Source organism: Ostrea edulis, chromosome 2 (assembly GCF_947568905.1).
Source record: "Ostrea edulis chromosome 2, xbOstEdul1.1, whole genome shotgun sequence".
Lineage (NCBI taxonomy): Eukaryota > Metazoa > Mollusca > Bivalvia > Ostreida > Ostreidae > Ostrea > Ostrea edulis.
The window spans coordinates 41,764,427-41,785,694 of NC_079165.1; the positions used below are offsets into that span (position 1 = coordinate 41,764,427).

At 34.8% G+C, this 21,268-nt stretch overlaps 1 protein-coding gene across 1 annotated transcript in view; it reads right to left on the reverse strand.

The window, feature by feature from the left end:
* LOC125678074 (uncharacterized) overlaps nucleotides 1-11,522 on the reverse strand; it is a 31,406-nt gene extending 19,884 nt beyond the window's left edge. Inside the window, exons 1-5 of the mRNA XM_056153377.1 lie at nucleotides 11,410-11,522; nucleotides 11,177-11,313; nucleotides 10,862-10,958; nucleotides 10,577-10,741; nucleotides 5,391-5,624 (exon numbers count right to left, since the gene is read on the reverse strand). Of these exons, the coding sequence (XP_056009352.1) occupies nucleotides 5,391-5,624; nucleotides 10,577-10,741; nucleotides 10,862-10,958; nucleotides 11,177-11,313; nucleotides 11,410-11,485 (709 nt within the window). The 5' untranslated portion in view covers nucleotides 11,486-11,522. The remainder of the gene's footprint in view (nucleotides 1-5,390; nucleotides 5,625-10,576; nucleotides 10,742-10,861; nucleotides 10,959-11,176; nucleotides 11,314-11,409) is intronic.
* Between the last annotated feature and the right edge of the window lie 9,746 nt (nucleotides 11,523-21,268).

A 21,268-nucleotide genomic window follows, 5' to 3' on the forward strand; every position in this document is an offset into this window, starting at 1 on the left:
CTCCAAATATGAGTATATGTAGCAAACATTATAACATTATAAGTGTTTGTCTGTTCTACTATCACAGGCCCTATTCAGATATGGTCCGTGTTTGCCCAACTATCTATTTTGTATTGCTTATAGGAGTTATGAGATTGATCACTGTTCGTTATCTCTTGCATAAGCTAAAATTGAGTTGTTAGGTTTCCGTTGATATTAATTTTCAAAATATTTTGAATATTACATTGCAGCACCATAACGTTCTAGGTCTTCTATGAAATTGTAAATCAACAGAATAAAACGTGCACGATAAAATATCTATGAATAGCTACAATATAACCACGAGAGCTAAACATTTAATAAAAGAGTTCTAAGAAACACCCAAATGTGCATTCCGTTAGTTATCGTTATCTGTGCCTTTTATCATGTGCCTACCCAAATTCGAAAAGAAAATACAAGGATAAAAGGGATAGTTGTACGTATTTTATAAATACAGTTACGATACACAGCGTTTATCAGACCTTTCCTAAAATATGCATCTGTTGTTTCGTGCGAGTGCTCGAAGAGAACTCAAAGCATTCCTTTATCTGAGACATGTTGGGAACCACTGAACAAAACAAAAAAAAGTAAGAAGACATGCCTTTGTATTTGGAGTCTAATTATCCGCAAGGAACATTGCCTGGTATCAGACTCCATCTATATCTATCTCTCTAACTCAAAATGAACATGCACATATAGAAATCATACTTCATTCCTGATGTAAAAAGTGAGTAAAACTCTAATAAGTACACCAGTGAAATCCATTGCCCAGTAATGCAAGGCAAACTGGATCTTAGTCTGCTTTTAAAAATTAGCAATGACAAAACTAGCGACACTCTGCTTCCTTATTTTTTTTTTTTTTTTTTTTTTTTTTTTTTTGTAAATAGAAACCTGAATACATGTATATCATACACACCTCACTTCATAATTGTGTTTGAAATTTGGAACTCTGATAAATAATCCTCTCTGCAATTGTGGTAAATTTAGAATGCTTATTATAATTTCTTCGTATGCTTCAAATGCATAGATAAATTATGTTACAAAATATTTAACGTACGAAACTTTGATAATGCTAAAACGCAAGTTCTACTTGGTCATTTCTATTCACATGGACCAAGTTATTCATCTATGTATATATAGAGGATATCTATATTACGTGTTTTGATATTTGGTTTATCCAACGAGTTGATATGGTGTATTTATTCGCGAGGTTTGCCGAGCGAATAAGTACACCATATCAACGAGTTGGATAAACCAAAATATCAAAACACGCAATTATAGATGTTCTATTTATCTCATACGTCTTCTTTTCGCTTAATTTTGTGATGATCCCCAGTATGGTAAAAACAGCTGATTGAATTTGTTTTGAATCCGTGGCTCAGACGTCATTCTTCCTTACGCGGGAAAAAATAGTGCGCATATAATCCATCCAATACAGTACAAAAGGGCACTTTTATAAAAGAAATCATGAATGAAAATTGATTAAGAAGGGATTATAGTTTATAATTAATAATGGTTTTGCCATTCCAACAAAACAACAACTATTGACCGAGTATTTATTTTTTATTTAGGCCTGACCTTCTGATAAAAGTTTGATGTCGGCGTCTTTTTTAAATAAACATGTGTAGGCTAACAGCGATCAAGGAAAGTAATATTTTAATGCAGCGTTATTAGAATGTTCAACAGTTTACAATGAAAAGTAGAAGTGTTTGTGCATTTGGATTTTATTCACGTGGTTTCTTCGGATCTGAGGGCGAGAGGAAATCCTGAGGTATTTTAAGCCTAGTAAGTAAAGCTGTTGAGATTTATCACATTCAATATGGCTCCAGGGAAAAGAGACTGTGTTTGTGAATACTTGGTACGACAGAATGTCGAGGTACTTTCGATTAGGCTTGTCCAGTAGACGGTTGATTCCTTGTCAATGATAATAGTGTGGACATCTTTTTGTTTTCTGGTCGCAATTTTGAGTAGTTATTAATCGAGTTGACATTTTTATGGCCGGTAACTTGCATTATTTGTCAGAGGGGGCAACATCATTTAATTTTGCTATAAAAGAAATTCTAAATAAATACAGAATAACAAGTTATACGCTTCATTTCATGCGTCGATATGCATAAACACAGAAAATATGTCATCCAAGCGGGGACAGTGTCAAAAGTAGTTCGGACCGGAAGTGCTTTATCAAACGGGCGTGTGATAAAGCGAATGCTTTATCTCACTTGCAATATACACCACATGTATGAGATAAAATACAATTTTGACCTATGTTTATGCCTATATACTTATAATTATATTTTTGCGTGATATATTGCAGGGAGTGAACGTTTGAAAAACTTACAAGTATTTAATCCCATTGTAAAACATTACCCCGTGCTAGCGCGACATTTAGTGAGAGTGAAATATACAGAAACCTCTTAATTTTTATCTCATAGATGACCCATGATATTTAAGTTTGGATGAAAAGGTGTAGATAACGAACAGTGATGGACCTCATAAATCCTATAAAGAACACAAATTTTAGAGTAATACAAACATGGAACCCCTAATAAAATGTTTTCATACATTGTTTTATTATATTACTAGATACGCTGCATTTTTAAAGAAAAAACTTTTATGATAAATTCAAAATTGTAAATATTTTGTAGTGTAGAACAAACACGGTATGTATATAAAATAATGAAATTTGGACACTTCTTTTTCTATTATTCATTGTTTAAGTAATGGTCAATGTTCTGCTACCAGTTTCAGTGATAACTTTCATAATGGTGAAATGTTCATTTGCAAGATCTATTTGGACTAAGTGTATTACATCTATATCTATGTATTCTTTTATTGAATGGTTGGAAATCAAGATGCTAGTGTTTCGTAAAATATCTCAGAGATGATAGAACTTTCATTGTGTATGAGCAAGTTTATTGAAATATTTATCATTGGACTTGTTCTATTCATCCATGTATTACATTGAGGTATCTGTAACTATCAATAAGTTAACAAGTCAAACTTTATTGGACGACCACAGTTAACTTATTGAACATCAGGGTACAATATGGTAAATGTTAGACTATATAACAATCCATGAAGACTTAGAAATATTTTAAATATGAATACAAACCAAACACTGATTATATGAGTGAAGCATTTGAACCACAGGCTAAGATCCGCGAGAGGTCCTCAGAGGGAATCCGAAGCAATCGATTTAATTCGGTGGACGTAAATATTATTATTCATTCTAGATTTTGGGATACATTACACTTCATACAGCTTTAAATTCACTCTTGGTTAATTATCATTTGTTTTCGAAATCTGTTTTTTGTTAATATTTAGAAATTTTTGTCTACAGCAAAACTAGTGAAACGAAACAGGAGAAGAAACGGCCCGTTTGAAGTGTAAAGACATGCAACATGTTGTATCCTATGGCAAGTGGGTAAAGAATAAAAGGAACACGTGGTTTAGACCCCCCCCCCCCCCGTGGCAAAACGTCATTGACGCACATGTACATGTATTTACACATAATGCCGTGTATGTGTGTACTTACAACAGAGAGTATGGTTTGTATAAAACAATAAATAATAATTCATGATCTTATTTAGTCAACAAGTTAAACACCGTGTGTTTGATTTATTATTTTTTAACTAACAGGAAACTTAGTAACCGCAGCACTCCAATCCTAAATAGGGAGAACTTCTGGCAGTTCATTTTAAAACTAAATTCTTGTATAGAATTCCGTGTTAGCTTTTGCTATTTCATATATTATGAAATAAATCTGTTAATACTTCTTACTATTGGTCGTAAACTTCACCCTAGTTAACATAGGTTTCGTTTCAATCTTTCTTTCCCGCTGTATCTCTTCAGTTTCAACACTAATCCGCAGGATATCGGTAAATGTACGAACTTTCACATAGATTCATCCCAATTGAGGCAAAACTTTTTTCTTCACCGGACTCATTCGCTTTAAAATTTGATGTGATATATAAATGTATATTGTACCAGGTGTAGAACTAAATTCAAATTCAAATTCAGTTATCTTAAACATATGTAGTTCGATTAAAAGAGCACGTTCGATTTAAAAAGGCTATGTTTGGGGGAAACTGTTCAAAAACTTATTTTATCTTTTACAATGTTGTTTTCGGGGTTGGGGTGGGGGTGGGGGTTGTAGGTACCTTTTATTCATTGGATGGGCTCATAAAATTTATCTTACGATACCAGCCAGAGTAAAGTAATAGAATTTAAAAGGGGTTCAATTATAATTCAAGTCTTTTTCAGTATGTTATCTCATTAATTTTTTATTCATTTGTGAAACAACATACTGTCAAAATCTGGGGGGGGGGGGGGATGACCAAACCGGGAAAAAAAGATGGTGACAACAGGCGCTTGCTTGATATTTTTATTAAAACTTACTATGCAAATTATTAAGCAAGCGCCTATTTGTACATTCATCCACAAAATACACCATGTAAAAGTACATAATAATGCAATAGTATGCACCATAAGTATGAGGTATCAATATGAAATGGTGGATTCTGGGGATGATTTTCTGTTCTCTCTGTAATTTATGCATCCCTTGTTCATAGTAAGCCTTTTGATTTTGCAAAATGTTGACCTTCTCATAACATTATTGCATAATATATTTTCCGTTCCGTTCCGTTTTCCGTTCCATTTTCCGTTCCGCGTTTTAGCAACACACCAGCCATCATGGTAAGATTTGCTTTGGCGGGCTTCCGTTTTAGGGAGAATTCCTTAAGTATTAAAACTAATAAAAATATTGGAAAGAGATATCTCTTTCTCTTTGAGAGATATCTCTTTCTCAATGATTAAAGAGATATCTCTCATACTTTGAGAGATATCTCTCTAGGAATTCTTAGAGAGATATCTCTTTAAGTGAAAGAGATATCTCTTTAAGTGAAAGAGATATCTCTTTAAGTGAAAGAGATATCTCTTTAAGTATAAGATATATCTCTCTAGGTGAAAGAGATATATCTTAAAGTGAAAGAGATATCTCTTAAAGTATAAGAGATATCTCTCTAGGTGAAAGAGATATATCTTAAAGTGAAAGAGATATCTCTCTAAGTGTAAGAAATATCTCTTACAGTAAAAGAGATATCTCTCTAAGTGAAAGAGATATCTCTCTAAGGGAAAGAGATATCTCTTATTTGGAGAGATATCTTTTAAGATTAAGAGATATCTCTCATTTTAAAGAGATATCTCTTTAAAATAAGAGATATCTCTTTGATTTAAAGAGATATCTTATTTTTCGAATAAATAGTAAAAGGGCTTGCCATAGTATTCCGGTATTGAGTAATGTATAGCACAATAAGAATGTTTTATTTGGAACTTAGGAACATGCATAATACATTTGTGCAGAGTTCTCATTTATTGTCTTCTGATCTTCATTTCTGTTGTTTTCAACGAATAATGGTATCCATGCCAGTGGTACCAATTTACTCCATTTGCAACTGATGAATGGTCTCCCTTCAGATATAACCCGTTCAGGTTGGCATGGTGACAGGCTTTATACCACCATCCTCCTTTAAATCTATGGGAACACGAATTGGTGTCTCGGTCTCGTGCGAAAAATGAGCATCCATTGTGGTATCCCAAGGAGTCTCCTAGGAATGATATATAAGAGGTATTACGAGTAAGTGAAAGGGTTTTGTCTGTTAAGTAGATTAATAGATATATCATGGTTTCTCAAGTCATGATATTGTAGCACTATCTTTCAGATGTTTTTCTGCTAAATATTTAAATGATTTAAAGCATATGTGGTTCAATAAAGCTGAAAATGGATCAGAAGAAACACGATTCCAAAAGAATAAGTGCATACTGTAGAATCCATCTAGAAACCTTGATCATATGCTGGATACTGTTTACCTATCTACACTAAATATCTACAAGGTCTCCCACGGCATCCAAATGAAACTTGCATGCATTTCAATCCACAATAGATAATTCCATTTATCAGTTCCTTACCGGTGTAACCGGATAGGGATTTTGGTTTGCTTTCTGTCCGTCTGTCTATTTGTCTGTCAGCAAAGCAAATCACTTTTCCGCAGTTTTTCGTCATGTTCGCAGATAATCATTTGATGTTTGATGCATTGTGTTACCATGACAAGTTACTGATCAAGTTCGAATTTTGTTCCGGTCTGTTTATCTATTTTTGCTGAGTTATTGGTCTTGGACTTGGAAAATATTTGCACCGAGAGACATCTTTTATAATTCTAGATTGGATTCTAATAAATTATGCACAAAGTTTGAATTCTATTCTTGTTAAAAGATTTTTCTGCCGGTAAGGGACTATACATTGTCATGCAATACTCTCAGAAAGCATGTTAAAACTCAACTCTTAACTCTATTTACGTAAATCTGTTTACTCGTATATCGTGGGAATCCGTGATAGAATATGTCCTCAGTGCCTCTTCTTTGTCGTGATAGATGATTAAATGGGACAGTCTTTCGGATTGGACTGTAAAAGCCGAGGCCCCGTACCACAGCAGGCGTGGCAAGATAAAGATCCCTCGCTGCTCAAAGGTCGTAAGCGCCGAGCATAGGCCTAGATTTTACAGCCCTTCACCAGCAATTGTGATGTCTCCGTATGAGTGAGAAATTCTCCAGCCGGACGTAAAACAATATACAACCAACCAACCGTTTACTTATTTTTCTCTGGGATAGCCCTTCTGTGATTGATATACTCGGGGCAAAAATTATTGTAATTGAAGTAAATTTAATAATCTTGATGATACCTCGTAATGGAACAATTGTTCGGGAAAGTAATTGTAAGGATCTAGTGAAAGTAGACATTAACGGCAAACTGACAACTCAACTGTATGACAAACGGGATAATTTCAGCTTCTCCATCGTCAACTTCCCATATTGATGTAGCAATATCCCATTATCACCTGCATGCAAGGTGAAGACAACGAACAGTGATCAATCTCATAACTCCTACAAGCAATACCAAATAAATAGTTGGGCAAACACGGACCCCTGGACACACCAGAGGTGGGATCAGGTGCCTAGGAGGAGTAAGCATCCCCTGTTGACCGGTCACACCCGCCGTGAGCCCCATATCCTGATCAGGTAAACGGAGTTATCCGCAGTCAAATCAGTGTGCCAAGAACGGCTTAACAATCGGTATGAAACACGTCAGACAGCATTTGACCCAATGCGAGGTTGTATTGACGAACTAGATCGTTATAACGACCATAGAATTTGCGAAATGCTGACTTCAATCGAGACTGTTGAAACCTGTGTACCATCAACTTGTTTGTCAGTAGCTTACCTCGATTTAAAAACTGACTATACGCAGAACAAACTCTTGCATATCGAATCAGTTGAGATATATAAACACCATATGCAGGTGATAATGGAATATTGCTACATAAATGTGGGAAGTTGACGATGGAGAAGCTGAAATCATCCCGTTTGTCATACAGTTGAGTTGTCAGTTTGCCGTTAATGTCTACTTTCAATAAAATATCTAAGTATGAAGCAGAAGTGGACGACTCTGTGGTGTCCTTTATTTTGAGCTCACAGGGATATATCAAATCGACATATGAATGAAAGCTGTCATTGTTAATAGACAAAACGTCATCGATATATCTAAAAGTCGAATTGAAGGTCACAGCGAGATATTTTTTCTTCTCCCGTAGAAGTTTTTGAATAAATTCTGCTTCATATGAATATAAAAACAGGTCAGCTAACAAAGGAGCACAATTCGTACCCATGGGAATTCCAACAGACTGTTGGAAGACCTGATCACCAAAGACCACGAAGATATTGTCAATGAGGAACTCTAGCATATTTTTTATGGTGTTTATATCTCTCAACTGATTCGATATGCAAGAGCTTATTCTCCATATAGTCAGTTAAATACTGACAAACAAGTTGATGATACAGGGGTTTCAAGAGTATCGATTGAAGTCAGCATTTCGCAAATTCTATGGTCGTTATAACGATCTAGTTCGTCAATACAACTTATCATTGGGTCAAATGCTGTCTGACATGTTTCATACCTATTGCTAGGCCGTTCTTGGCAAACTGATTTTGATTACGGATAACTCCGTTTACCTGATCAGAATATGGGGCTCACGGCGGGTGTGACCGGTCAACAGGGGATGGTTACTCCTCCTAGGCACCTGATCCCACCTCTGGTGTGTCCAGGAGTCCGTGTTTGCCCAAATGTCTATTTTGTATTGCTTATAGGAGTTATGAGATTGATCACTATTCGTTATCTTCAACTTTCATCTACGTTTTTCAGTATACATGAAAAGGTTCAGATAATTAACAGTGGTCAATCTCATAACTTCTATAAGGAATGCAAAATAAAGAGTTGGGCAAACACTGACATTCGGGTTACAATTACCATTGTTAGATTGGGATAACACACGAGTATGAAGAGTTAATGAACAAAGAAATGTATGCTCGACGGAAAAACAATCTTTTTGGATTGGATGTCGTGTTGAACCTTGTTGATATATATATATATATATATATATATATATATATATAAGACTCCAAAGTGCGATGGGACCGCCAAACCCCAATGGTCTTCGCCAAACCCCGATGGTGTAACACGACAAAGTGCGATGGTCTGACACGCCAAAATGCGATGGTGTGACACGTCGAAATCCATTGGTTTGTAAACGACACAGTGTTTTGGTACAGACTGAACCAACCGTGTGTTGTTTCACTAAAATATCAGTGCCAAACACATGCATAAAAAGTAAGACATTCAACATATTTCATTACCTTCTAGTTGTCGTGTTATGAAACACAAAATTTTCCAACGCGAAATCGTATAGAATGTTTTGCATCATAGCATATCCCCAGGATTTTATTACGTGTATGTCACAAGTAATAATGATCATGAATCAAAGACTGTTTGGGCGAAGTAGATTGTTCGACAACAAATGTACTTTGCCGTTCTCACTATCCTCAACCTTGTATACCTTGCCGTTGCTGTCGTCCGTGTTGCATTTCTTCGGTTTTATTTTGAAAGACGTTTAGAATGACGTCACAATGACGTGACGTCACAAATGTTACTGAACTCCGCACCATCGGACTTTGGCGTGGCCATCGCACTTGGGCGTTCGTAACGTTAACAAACCATCGCACTTTGGCGCAGACCATCGCACTTTGGCGTGACCAACGCACTTTGGAGCGACCATTGCACTTTAGAGTCTTACATATATATAAAAGCACTAAAGTTCCAACAACACCCGATACAACGGATCCACACTAACTAACTAACTAACTAACTATATATATATATATATATATATATATATATATATATATATATATAAAATAGCTCTAAACCTTCATTGTTATTTCGGATTTTAAACATTTCGGTTGAGCATCACTGAGAGACATTATTTGTCGAAATGCGCATCTGGTGCATCAAAATTGGTACCGTATAAGTTTTACATTATGACCCCTGGGTCGAGGCCTCTGCTGGTGGACTGTTAGTCCCCGAGAGTCTCTACAGCCCAGTAGCTAAGTACTTCGTTACTAGCTTGAAAATACGGATACATATTTAATTGCTGTTATAAAATTTAGAAATTCATTTCAAAATTAAGGATTATCTCCCTCATGTATAGCTCTTATCCTTAAACGAATTTGACTCCACTTTTTTTGGCTGGCTGTTTTTGGCCATAACAGCTCTAAAACTTCATTGTTATTTCAGATTTCAAACATTTCGGTTGAGCATCACTGAAGAGACATTATTTGTCGAAATGCGCATCTGGTGCATCAAAATTGGTACCGTATAAGTTTTACATAGTAAAGATATATATTTTTCATTATATGTAACGCCAAGCGCCTGCATTAAGGACAGTTTAATTTCGACAATGGCAAATAAAATTCAGCGTCGTTTAAGAATTTGAAAATCAAAAGTACTTAACCGATCTTCTTCTTGTTGTGTTAGATACACTCAATGAATGCCAATTGATACAATAATGTGCTATAATACGTAATCATCATTATTCGCCACTGTTTTTTATTAAACGGGATTGAATATACTATACATGTTTTACAACAATTTTCAAACCTTATATCGACTCTGATTTCTATATAAATGAACTCATTTTTCATAACATTGAACCAATCATTTGTTACCCTTTAATGTTGTATACCGTCTATATCATTTATGTCTGATTATGTAAAAAAACAAAAATGTCAAGATTCCAGTCAAATATTCAGTTCTTGTCAAAATAGCCACAAAGAGTGCGTTATGGTTCAAAGTTGAGAAATGTTAAGTAAAAGCCAATTGAATACTATTACTATGAATTATACATCTTTTTAAAAATTATATTTATATTTACCTATGTTTCGTTAGCAATAAACCTTTGATGTTTCATTGCAGTTTTCAATAAAATACCGGGATATACAAAGTACCTTTTATGTAATCAATAAAAGAAACGCGCTTATGCAAGTTTCTTTAATTGTTTTACATTACCATACTACGTACAATATTGACGTTAAATTAGAATATATTTTACATTTTCAAAACATGGAACATCTTCAAGCTTCAAATGTTTGATATATTTATTTTTTTACTTACCTGCATTTCCTTCATATTCCCCAACAGTCAATCGATAGCCAGTTTTTTTGCTTCCGACAGAGAAAATTCGGTATAGCGCATATTTTCTCTTGTTCTTGAAATCTGACATTTCAATTCTGAGCTCGTACCAACCTTGCGATGTTATCTGATGTATGCGCTGATTTCCTGAACATCAATGTAAATAATGAAAGGATATTATTTAATCATGTACGTGTACTTGAATATACTTTGTGTATAAAAAGGGGGTGAAACGAGAATAAAATAGATAATATTTTACATATGTACCAATCCAATGCTCTCCACCGATATCTCCAAAGCCATATTGATATTCTTTCCAAAATCTATTGAATCCAATTTTCCCATTTTTTCTCTTTTGAATTGCCTAAAATATGTAATAACAAAATTCCCACTGATTGAATCAATTATCCCTGACAGTAGTCTTTAATGACCCTGAAATTAAGCAATTCCACGCCGATATTTATATTTTACCGCTGATATATACTCGTATTATCAGAAATTGAAACTCTACACATGTACATGCTTTGCTCTTTAAATGTAAATATATATTTGAATTTTAAACTTTTTATCACTGTTATATACCGTCCATCCGCCGCCCGCCGTGGTCATGTCACAAAATGCCTTAAATCCACCGGTTCCTTGAGGATAAATTGTATAGACACCGCTTTTCTTTTGACCTGACCAGAGGATGTCTTGGCAATCCTTGGGCAGGAAAGGTACTATAAAAATATTCTTAAATATATTTTCGCTATATTTTCGCTATTTTTCTTTGTTTAATAAGATAAAAAAAATCTTTGACTATACAAAGTACTTACTAGATGCCGAAACCAACAATCCAAAACGACATGCATAGCAAAATATCGCTAAACTGGCGAAGAGAGAAATTTGCATTTTTCAAAAAAAAAAACCTATGATTTTTGCACACCTGTCTGTAGAGGAATGAAATAGAGAGTTTGATATTCAGTAGAACTACCACATGCGGGTGATTTAAAGTGCCATCCGTTGCGAACTTAATACGATGGATTTTCGTAAGTATGTGTAAATAATAAATGCTTCGTTTTCAAATACAGCGTGCAGCAGATTGTAACACTATATAATATTGTTGTAGTTCTATAAGTAATATTGATACCATGGAGTAATTTAGCTGAAGTGTGTTGCGTTTGAAAATGAAGCACAAAGTTTAACTGGTTATAAGTTATGACATCACAAATGACGACAACCAGAAATAAATAGATTAATGGTTTGGGGTAATAAAGCAGAGGAAATGAATGCTTGAAAAATAAACTGATCATTTTTTTTTAAAATCTCAACATAAATCATGGTTCCAAAATATGAAATTGTTGATAGTGCGAAAAATGTTTTTGGTTTAGATTGTACGCATTGTGTTTTTTCAGTGTTGAACAGTGCTAACTCTGGTCGAAAGCAATTTATAAATCGGTGCATTCAAAATGAAGATTACACATCTTTAACTTAGACGAAATACAGACTTTTGCGCTTATAATACTCAGAAGATCCAGCCTACAAAATATACAAAGTTATGACATCATAGTATGATGAAAGGTGATCAAAACTGAAGTTTTTAGTATATACATTCTGACACTGAAATCGAATAATTTCATTTGTGATGTCAATGACTTTCCTGTATGGAACACTCAAAGGTATACTCCAAGGAGCATCATCAATATATATTTTCTGTTGGAAATGCCATGGACACGAATTGTGCTCCTTTATTAGCTGACCTGTTTTTATTTTCTCGTGAGACAGATTTCATTCAAAAGTTCCTACATGAGAAGAAAAACTGATCTTGCCGTGGCCTTCAATTGATATTCAAATATCTCAACGTTTTATCTATTAATAATGTTTATTTTAATTCATATGGTGCATCAAAATTGGTACCGTATAAGTTTTACATTATGACCCCTGGGTCGAGGCCTCTGCTATTGGGCTGTTAGTGCCCGAGGATCTCTACAGCCCAGTAGCTAAGTACTTCGTTACTAGCTTGAAAATACGGATGTATATTTAATTGCTGTTATAAAATTTAGAAATTCATTTCAAAATTAAGGATCATCTCCCTCATACATAGCTCTTATCCTTAAACGAATTTGACTCCACTTTTTTTGGCACGCTGTTTTTGGCTATATTTAGCTCTAAAACTTCATAGTTATTTCGGATTTCAAACATTTCGGTTGAGCATCACTGAAGAGACATTATTTGTCGAAATGCGCATCTGGTGCATCAAAATTGGTACCGTATAAGTTTTACATATGCTAATTTGATATATCCCAGTGAATTTGAAATAAAAGAAACGCCAAAGTCTTCCAAATTTGCCTCTTATTTTCATATTGTATTGAACATAGATGTTAACAGCAAACTGACAAATACACTTTATGACAAACCGGATGATTCCAGTTTCTCAATCTTTAACTTCCCATATTTATCTAGTAATACTCCATTTTCACCTGTATATGGTGTTTATGTCTCACAATTGATTGATACGCAAGATCGTGTTGTGCGTATGATTAATCTTTAAATCAAGACGAGTTGCTGACAAATAAGTTCTATGGTTGTTATAATCATTATTTTTGAAAAATACAACCTGTTATTAAGTTGAATGATGTTTGACGTGCTCCATTCCTTTTGTTAAGCCGGTTTTGTTTACATACGTCAGTATTGTGATCGACATATGGAAATCTAAGAGCATTGTCAATCGCCATGATATAGCCACCACGTATTTCAGGGATAGGACACTTCAACTCGATTCGTGGATTTCAACCGAGAGATGTCAAAACATCTCCATCACGAGGATGTCATTTTAATTGCTATCTATTAGTAGGGTTACGACGGACAGTTTATTCTCAATCATTTGGTATACAACCCCTGCATTACACCTGCAAGCACCATGAACGGATGTAAGATCATGGGTATAGAAGTGTCACTACGTGTCAGATTGGATTTAAGGATTTCTTAAAATCTTTTTTCCAGTAGCCAAGAGTCTTTCGGTCTTAAATTCCAAGAACCAGAGAAAGGATATTTCCCTCATTTTTAACACACTGGAGAACCAGCATTATGTGGGACATTCTCCACAGCCTTTCTACTACGATCCAAACAACATGACCAAGGGGAATCGCGGAGCCTTCATGACCTGATATAAACACCAAAAGGCGAACGTCTTTGACTTTCAAAGAGGAATTGACAGTGCACTGCTTCTCCGATGTAGACATCTTGCAATGATGTCGTGTTGAGTTTGGAAATCCCACACCGAGTCTTTCGAAAGTACATCTACTGACGGACATCACCTCCTTTACCAGTATGGCTAACCTAGCCTACCGATAACTATTTATGTCTACTTAACCTAGCCTACCGATAACTATTTATGTCTACAGAGAGTATTGTCATCATTCCCAATCTATGATACAATGCTGCTCGTCAACATTCGGTAAAGGTCCGCCGGTGTTTCTCGTGAATATCCGTTACACCAAAATAAAAAAGAAACCAAAGATGAATGGGAAAAAAAGAAAATAATTTCTCCTTTTCATAGCCATGTTTATCTTGTTCGTGACGCTGTATCATATGTTTTGTTGTATTTCAGTAGTAATATAAAGCATTTTCAGAAACAATATTCATGTGTCCTCGTGTCCGCATGTCTTAATTCATACTTGTCTTCAATTGCATTTTCGTTCAATAGGTGGCACTGCTCGCGGTAGCTCAAGGAATACAATGTTTCCTTCGTAACCAAGATGTCGCGAATTCGAGCCTCATTTTGGACATGGCTGCGTCAAAAGTAAGACGTAAACATAGGTAACAATTGTTCGTTCCAAAACAAACGTTCTACATAGAAGTGAGAATCAGGGTCTTTTGGATATGACCTTAAAAACGGAGACCCAATGTCGCAGCAGGCATTGTCACACTGCTATGACCCTGAACACTAAAATAAAAATAAATCTGTAGTACTTCACTTAACGCTGTTGACATCTCGATATGAGCGTAAAATTCTCAAAGTGAATAAAATAAAACAAATAAACGAACAATCTTTATTTCTTCTCAAATAGAAGCTTTTGAATAAATTCTCTCGCATAAAAAAATGAAAACTGGTCAGCTAATTAAGAAGGATATTTTTTGCCTATGGGAATTCCAACATACTGTTGCAAGACCTGATCTTCAAACGCTTCGTGGATATTTTTAATGAGGATCTCCATTATCTCTTTCATATAAACTTCAATGTGCATGTGTGTATAATCAGAATTATGTTATACAAGATAATTTTGGATGACTGATCATGAGATATCAATATTTCCGAGTTCCTTTTTTATTTTAGAAATATCTCTGATGTCAAAAAATCTGGTCTTTAAATCATCGTGAGGAATGGTGTTTTAAAGTGTTGAAAAGTCGAACGTTTTGATGCAGTTGGTTTTGGAAATGTTTTTTTACTTCATATTTAGTAAACGTTCATTAAAGTTTGGATAATCCACATTTGACTTACATCATTTCTTGTATAATATGTTGTGGCACACTACGTAATGAAGTTTCTCCTTAAAAGCAGTGTAATATTTGCAAGTACAGAACGCCCTTTCAACGATATGAAACACGTCAGACAGCATTCGACCCTTTGATAAGTTGAATTTGCAAAATGCTAGCTTGAAACCTTGTAACATCAACATATTTGTGAGAAGAACACAGAGGAGATTCTTGTTTATGAATGTTGGGTGACAAAACCACCATATTTTGCAGATATGATAATGGAATATTGCTACATAAATATAGGGAGCACCATGGGTATGTCAGAACTGTATATTCAACGGTTTCGTGGGGATGAATTGTACAAACTACGCTTTTCTATCAACCTGACCTGTCTTGTCAATTCTTGGGTGGAAGATGTACTATAGCTTATATCTTTCAATATATCCGCAATATGTCTGTCTCTTTAATAAAATTACAAATTCTAGATATACAATACTATCACTAGATGCCGAAACCAAAGGACATACATTATAAATCATCGTAATAAAGATGACAATTTTCCTATGACTATGATGCTTGCAGATGTTTCTGTGGATGGTTTAAACAAAGGGTGTTTATACTGAGTAGAAGTACTACGTGGGATGTTTAGAAATGTCACTCGTTGACAATAAACATACAACCAATACGATGGATTCAAGTACATGTGAATAAGGCTTCAGTTTCATTTACAGCGTGCAGCAGATTGTAACACTATATAATATTGTAACCACTGTAATTCAGTAATCAGCATTGATATCATGGAGGTTTTGTTTTAGTAGCTGCGAACTCCACTTCATATTGAAGTACAGATTAGAACTGACTAGAAGTTATGACATCGCAATAACTAAAGATAGAATTTCCTATTTCCTATCAAATCTTATCAAAAAATTGAAAATTGAAAAATAAAATCAACATGACTTAATTCATGGTTTTCAAAACTGAAAGTGCAAATTTCATTTTTAGTTAGCACTGTACACATTATTATGTTTTTTTTTTTTTTTTTTTAATCAGTAGTCGAAATCAGTACGTAAAGGACGGTCTAAAATTAGTATGAAAAATTTAAAACATCATTTGACTTAATGGCAGGTTGTATATATTTGATTCTAATAAAATTCAGATCCCTTCTTGTGTTTGCAAATATTCCAGATGAGGCATTAATATTCCTGTTAGATAGAACGATATGGTTTGTTGTAAAAGTCAACATGAAACAACTTTGTTCTAGGCATATGTGCAATAGATTATGATAGTAATCACATTTTACCTGTTCCATTGAGAGTTTTACATACGTTATTTCAAGAAGCCACAGCTGGACAATACTTGGATTTTTCAACACCTGACCTCTATGATTATGGATGTTGCCAATCACAGGCTCTTTAAACCAGCACGAATCATGAATGATATTCCTTCTCAATCATGCCGCCGGTTCCTTAAGCTCAAATTTACAAACAAAGGAATAGATGCCGCCGAAATAAGCAACATTCTTCATCATAAAAGAGTTCAGTCGTGTATTCCAACTTATTTCAAGTTCAGGTGTACACCCAATATTTCTTACAAACATACTCCCACTATAGCATCCAATCTTTTTAATTATAAACAAAGTTTCCAGTGCCTAGATATAGACCATCTTATACTTAATCCTCCAACGTGTTCTTGTTCTTCATCTTCTTTCAACTATAGTTCAACTGGACATGTCATTGCTGGTGACATTGATATAGTTGAAAATGAGGACCTCAAATTATTTATTTTAAAACCTCCTACATACAGAGAACCTCGGTCTTTCAATTGGCGACAGAACTTCATCTCTATTATGAAAAAGAAGAACTTGATACATTGTCAGAATGGATCAAAAGTATAAGACGAATATTGAAATCCCGCATTAGACACATTAAAACGAAAGTGCGTACCATCTATCCTTCTGTGCTTAGTAAACCTGAAGTGATAAAAGAATTAGATAGATTACACGAGGAATATGGTTTGGTTCCAGCTGACAAAGTTTGTAACAACATTATCTTTGTTTGTAAGGCTCATTATTACAACTCTTCTCGTATTGTAAACGAACTCGGCATTAATTCCACTTTGGTAATCGCACTTATACTTTAACTGCCTTTTTAAAACACGAAATTCTTTTTTAAAAATCATGCTTAAGTTTTAAACACATTTAATATCCTAGTCAATGAGTCGGATGAATATGAGTTACCGTACCTACACTGGATTCCTAAACTTCATAAAAACCCTTACAAACAAATATACATTGCTGAATCCAGTAAATGTCTTACCAAGTTCCTATCTTTGCTCCTCACGAAAATATTAACAGCTTTGAAGGAGAAACTTAAAACGTACTGTGTGACTACATATGCCAGAAGTGGTGTAAATCAAATGTGGATTCTGAAAAATTCTAAAGAACTTTTAGAAGACTTGAAATCGCAAAACTTTTCTCGAATCAACAACATCAAACTTTTCAACACTTTACACGACCATTGCTCACGATGAATTAAAGACTAGACTTTTTGACATCATAGACAGTTGCTTCAACAAAAATGGAAAACGCAAACACTCCTAGCTAGTGATCAGTCATCCAAAAATTACTTTGTTAAACGCCACTCTGATCCCCCCAAGTACTCTGCAGTTGAAATATAAAAAAAAAAACATGCTGGAGTTCCTCATTCACAATATCTTCGTGGTCTTTAGTGATCAGGTCTTTCAACGGTCTGTTGGAATTCCCATGGGCACGAATTGTGCTCCTTAGTTAGCTGACCTGTTTTTAGATTCATATGAAGAAAAATTTATTCAAAAACTTCTACGTCAGAAGAAAAAATCTCTTGCTTTGGACTTCAATTCTACATTTAGATATATCAACAACGTATTATCTATTAATATTGACATTTTTCATTCATAATACAACCTATCATTGGGTCAAATGCTGTCTGACGTGTTTCATACCATTCTTTATGCCGTTCTTGGCACCCTGATTTTGAGTACGGATAACTCCGTTTACCTGATTAAGATGAAGGGCTCACGGCGGGTGTGACCGGTCGACAGGGTATGCTTACTCCTCCTAAGCACCTGACACAGCCTCTGGTATATACAGGGGTCCGAGTTTGCCCAACTCTCTATTTTGTATTGCTTATAGGAGTTATGAGATTGATCACTGTTCGTTATCTTCACCTTTCATCTTACACTGTACAAAATTTCAGATATTGTTAGTGCATAGATAAAAGAATAAAGTGTTAAACAAAAGCATTTACTGTAAATTTCTCTTCCCTATAAACTTAGGGGTTTTTTTCATCTCCCGGAGGCAATGTATTCGTAAACTTTGTGCAGGCATTCCGTGTATTGATAGTTTAATTGTACTTATAAAGAATTACTAAACTGTATACTCTTATCACAACATATAATATTTACGGTACATGCATATACTTAATACCTGGTTACAATATTTTTCATTTTGAGAATTCTTCTGATACTACTGACAAAATTGTTCTATGTGCTCTCTGTTGTGGACCTGTGTGGCACCTGCTTAAAAGCATTGCTAAACGTTGTAGTTGTTACATTAGATGATGTGTATGTCGTGTTAATCGTTAACTATTGAAATTATAAACCATTAAATCTACATGTACAATCTCTGTTTTATAAAGTTGCAACTGCATGTCCTAGTGAAAGTTAATCCTTAGTTGGCTTTGTATTACATACCACTATCGTGACATCAGATAATCTTTCTTAATTTTAAGCACACTGTTGGGAATTCTTCGTTGTAAGCTGACTGCTAGGAATTCTTCGTTGTAATTTCACTGCTGGGACTTCTTCGTTGTGAGCTCACTGCTAAACAATTTCGATGTAATCTCACTGTTAGGAATTCTTCGTTGTAATCTCACTGCTTGGAATTCTTCGTTGTAATCTCACTGCTAGGAATTCGTCGTTTTATGGGACATTTCTCCAAAAACACTCGGTCAACGCCAAAAGTTTCATTTCTTTATTACTTTGAGCAATATGCCCACCAGTTACATACATACAAAATTCAAAAGCACAATATTTAGCGCACACAAAATACTAGTGCAATAACTTGAACATCTTTCATTAAATGACTTATATATACACAATTTATATCCACATATACAGTAAAAAGTAGAAAAGTTGACTGAAAAGTGGGGGAAATTACATTAACAGGACCTGATAGTAATACATGGACATAATTCCGCATCCCTTTATCCATAGTGTATTTAGTGCCATTTCCCACACACACTTATTATGGTGAATCAGCGGTATTTAGTGATGTATCGCCTAAACAGTGCTTCTGGAGAAGTCAGTGGTATTTAGTGATATATCTCCTGAACAGCGCTTCTGGAGAAGTCAGTGGTATTTAGTGATGTACCTCCTGAACAGTGCTTCTGAAGAAGTCAGTCGCATTTAGCGACATTTCTAAACAAAAAATATAGCTTCAGGTCGCACGCCAGGTCAGCGATATCAAGCGACATTTCTATCAGATATCTGTTGAAGTCAGTGATATTTCGGGGACATTTACCTTAATCAGTGATCCTGGTAATATCAGCGGTATTAGGAAATACGTATTTCAATTTTGGGCTTCTGATGATATCAGAAATATTTAGTGATATATCTCAATCTCAATCAATGCTCCTGGTAATATCAGAAATATTTGGTGATATATCTCGATCTTAATCAATGCCCCTGGTAATGTCAGCAATATTTGGTGATACACATTTCAAGTTAGCGCTTTTGGTAATATCAGCGTTATTTGGTGTTACATCGTTCAATCAGTGCTTCTGGTATTTGGTGTTACTTCTCTCAATCAGTTTTTGACGTCACACCGTCTGTTCCGGTTTTGATGAGATTCTAAGATCATCAAAGATGTGCATGTGGTAGATTTTACGAATAGATTGGTTGATACCTTCCTGTCAAGCAGTTAATTACTTTAATGCGAAGGGGAGATGTGATAGAATTTTTTTTCTAAATTCTTGACCCCAACCAAGTCATCTGAAAAAAAAGACTATGTAAACTGTGGATCTATCATTTGCGTAATGACAAGTTGAGGTTTGAGACATTCGTATGAAGAAACGTGTACCGTCTGCCTGGTCTGCAAATCGACTGAACATCTTTTTTTCTCTTAATTTCTTCTTGCGAAAGAACGGACTCAAATTTATACAGCTCCAAAATTAACTATTCGTGACAGTGTGACGTAAAATTCAATGGCGGCTTTCATAGCGGCCGGTAATTTAAAAAAAATATGATAGATTAATATTGATTTAATCGTTAAGCAAGAATTTTTGTTGTTTTGACTGTCCTTTACAGTATCAGTGCGTAATACTTTATTTATAAAAGCAACAGTGTGGTTAAAGTTGCCTTTCATTTAAGGAACCCTTGCTGCTATGGCCTTCAGCGGTATGTATTGGTCTAGATTTATGGTACTTCACCTACAGCTGGCGACATCTTAAAATGAGTGAACAATTCTCAAAAGGCATGTAAAATAAAGAGGTGTACCATAGATAATCAATTTGTTATCTCAATAAGCCATAGTATCTCACACATGAAAATGTCTATGTACGAGATTGCAAATCACACTGTGTATCCATGAAGCGGACCGCCAATACACGCATAGTGTACTTTGCCCGCTATATGAATGAGTATGCCGGTTTTGTTCTAAATTATTTTCATTTCAACCTAGCAATAAAACTAATAATTCATTACAGTACTTGAAAGGTGTATACACTACTGATCAAAACGAAAAAAAACTTAGATTTAAGTAGTTCATATATGCTGTAAAAATCTAAATCTTAACAAAAGACTTGTAAATATCTTTTTTATATTTGGGGTAGTCTAGATTTATCACCGTATGCGATAAACAGATGAAAAGTTTCTTTTTCTTTGACTTTATTGTGCTCATGCAAGTAACTAGTATACATTTATGCCGTGGCAAATATAAGTAAACATTAGATTATTTAAAAATCTAAAAGAAAACAGCAATCAAAATTTGAACAACGACAAAAATGTACCGATTTTTACAAGCATTCCTTTGCCTTTTTTATCCTAAATGTCGCTGTGTGGTACACCCGTGGGTAATTATCTGTATAATGAATCGTGCAGATGTCATATTTAGTGCGTCTAATCCTGCTATCAGATTTCCTTTCTTGCTTAGAACGTCATAATCTCTCATCAATATTGGTT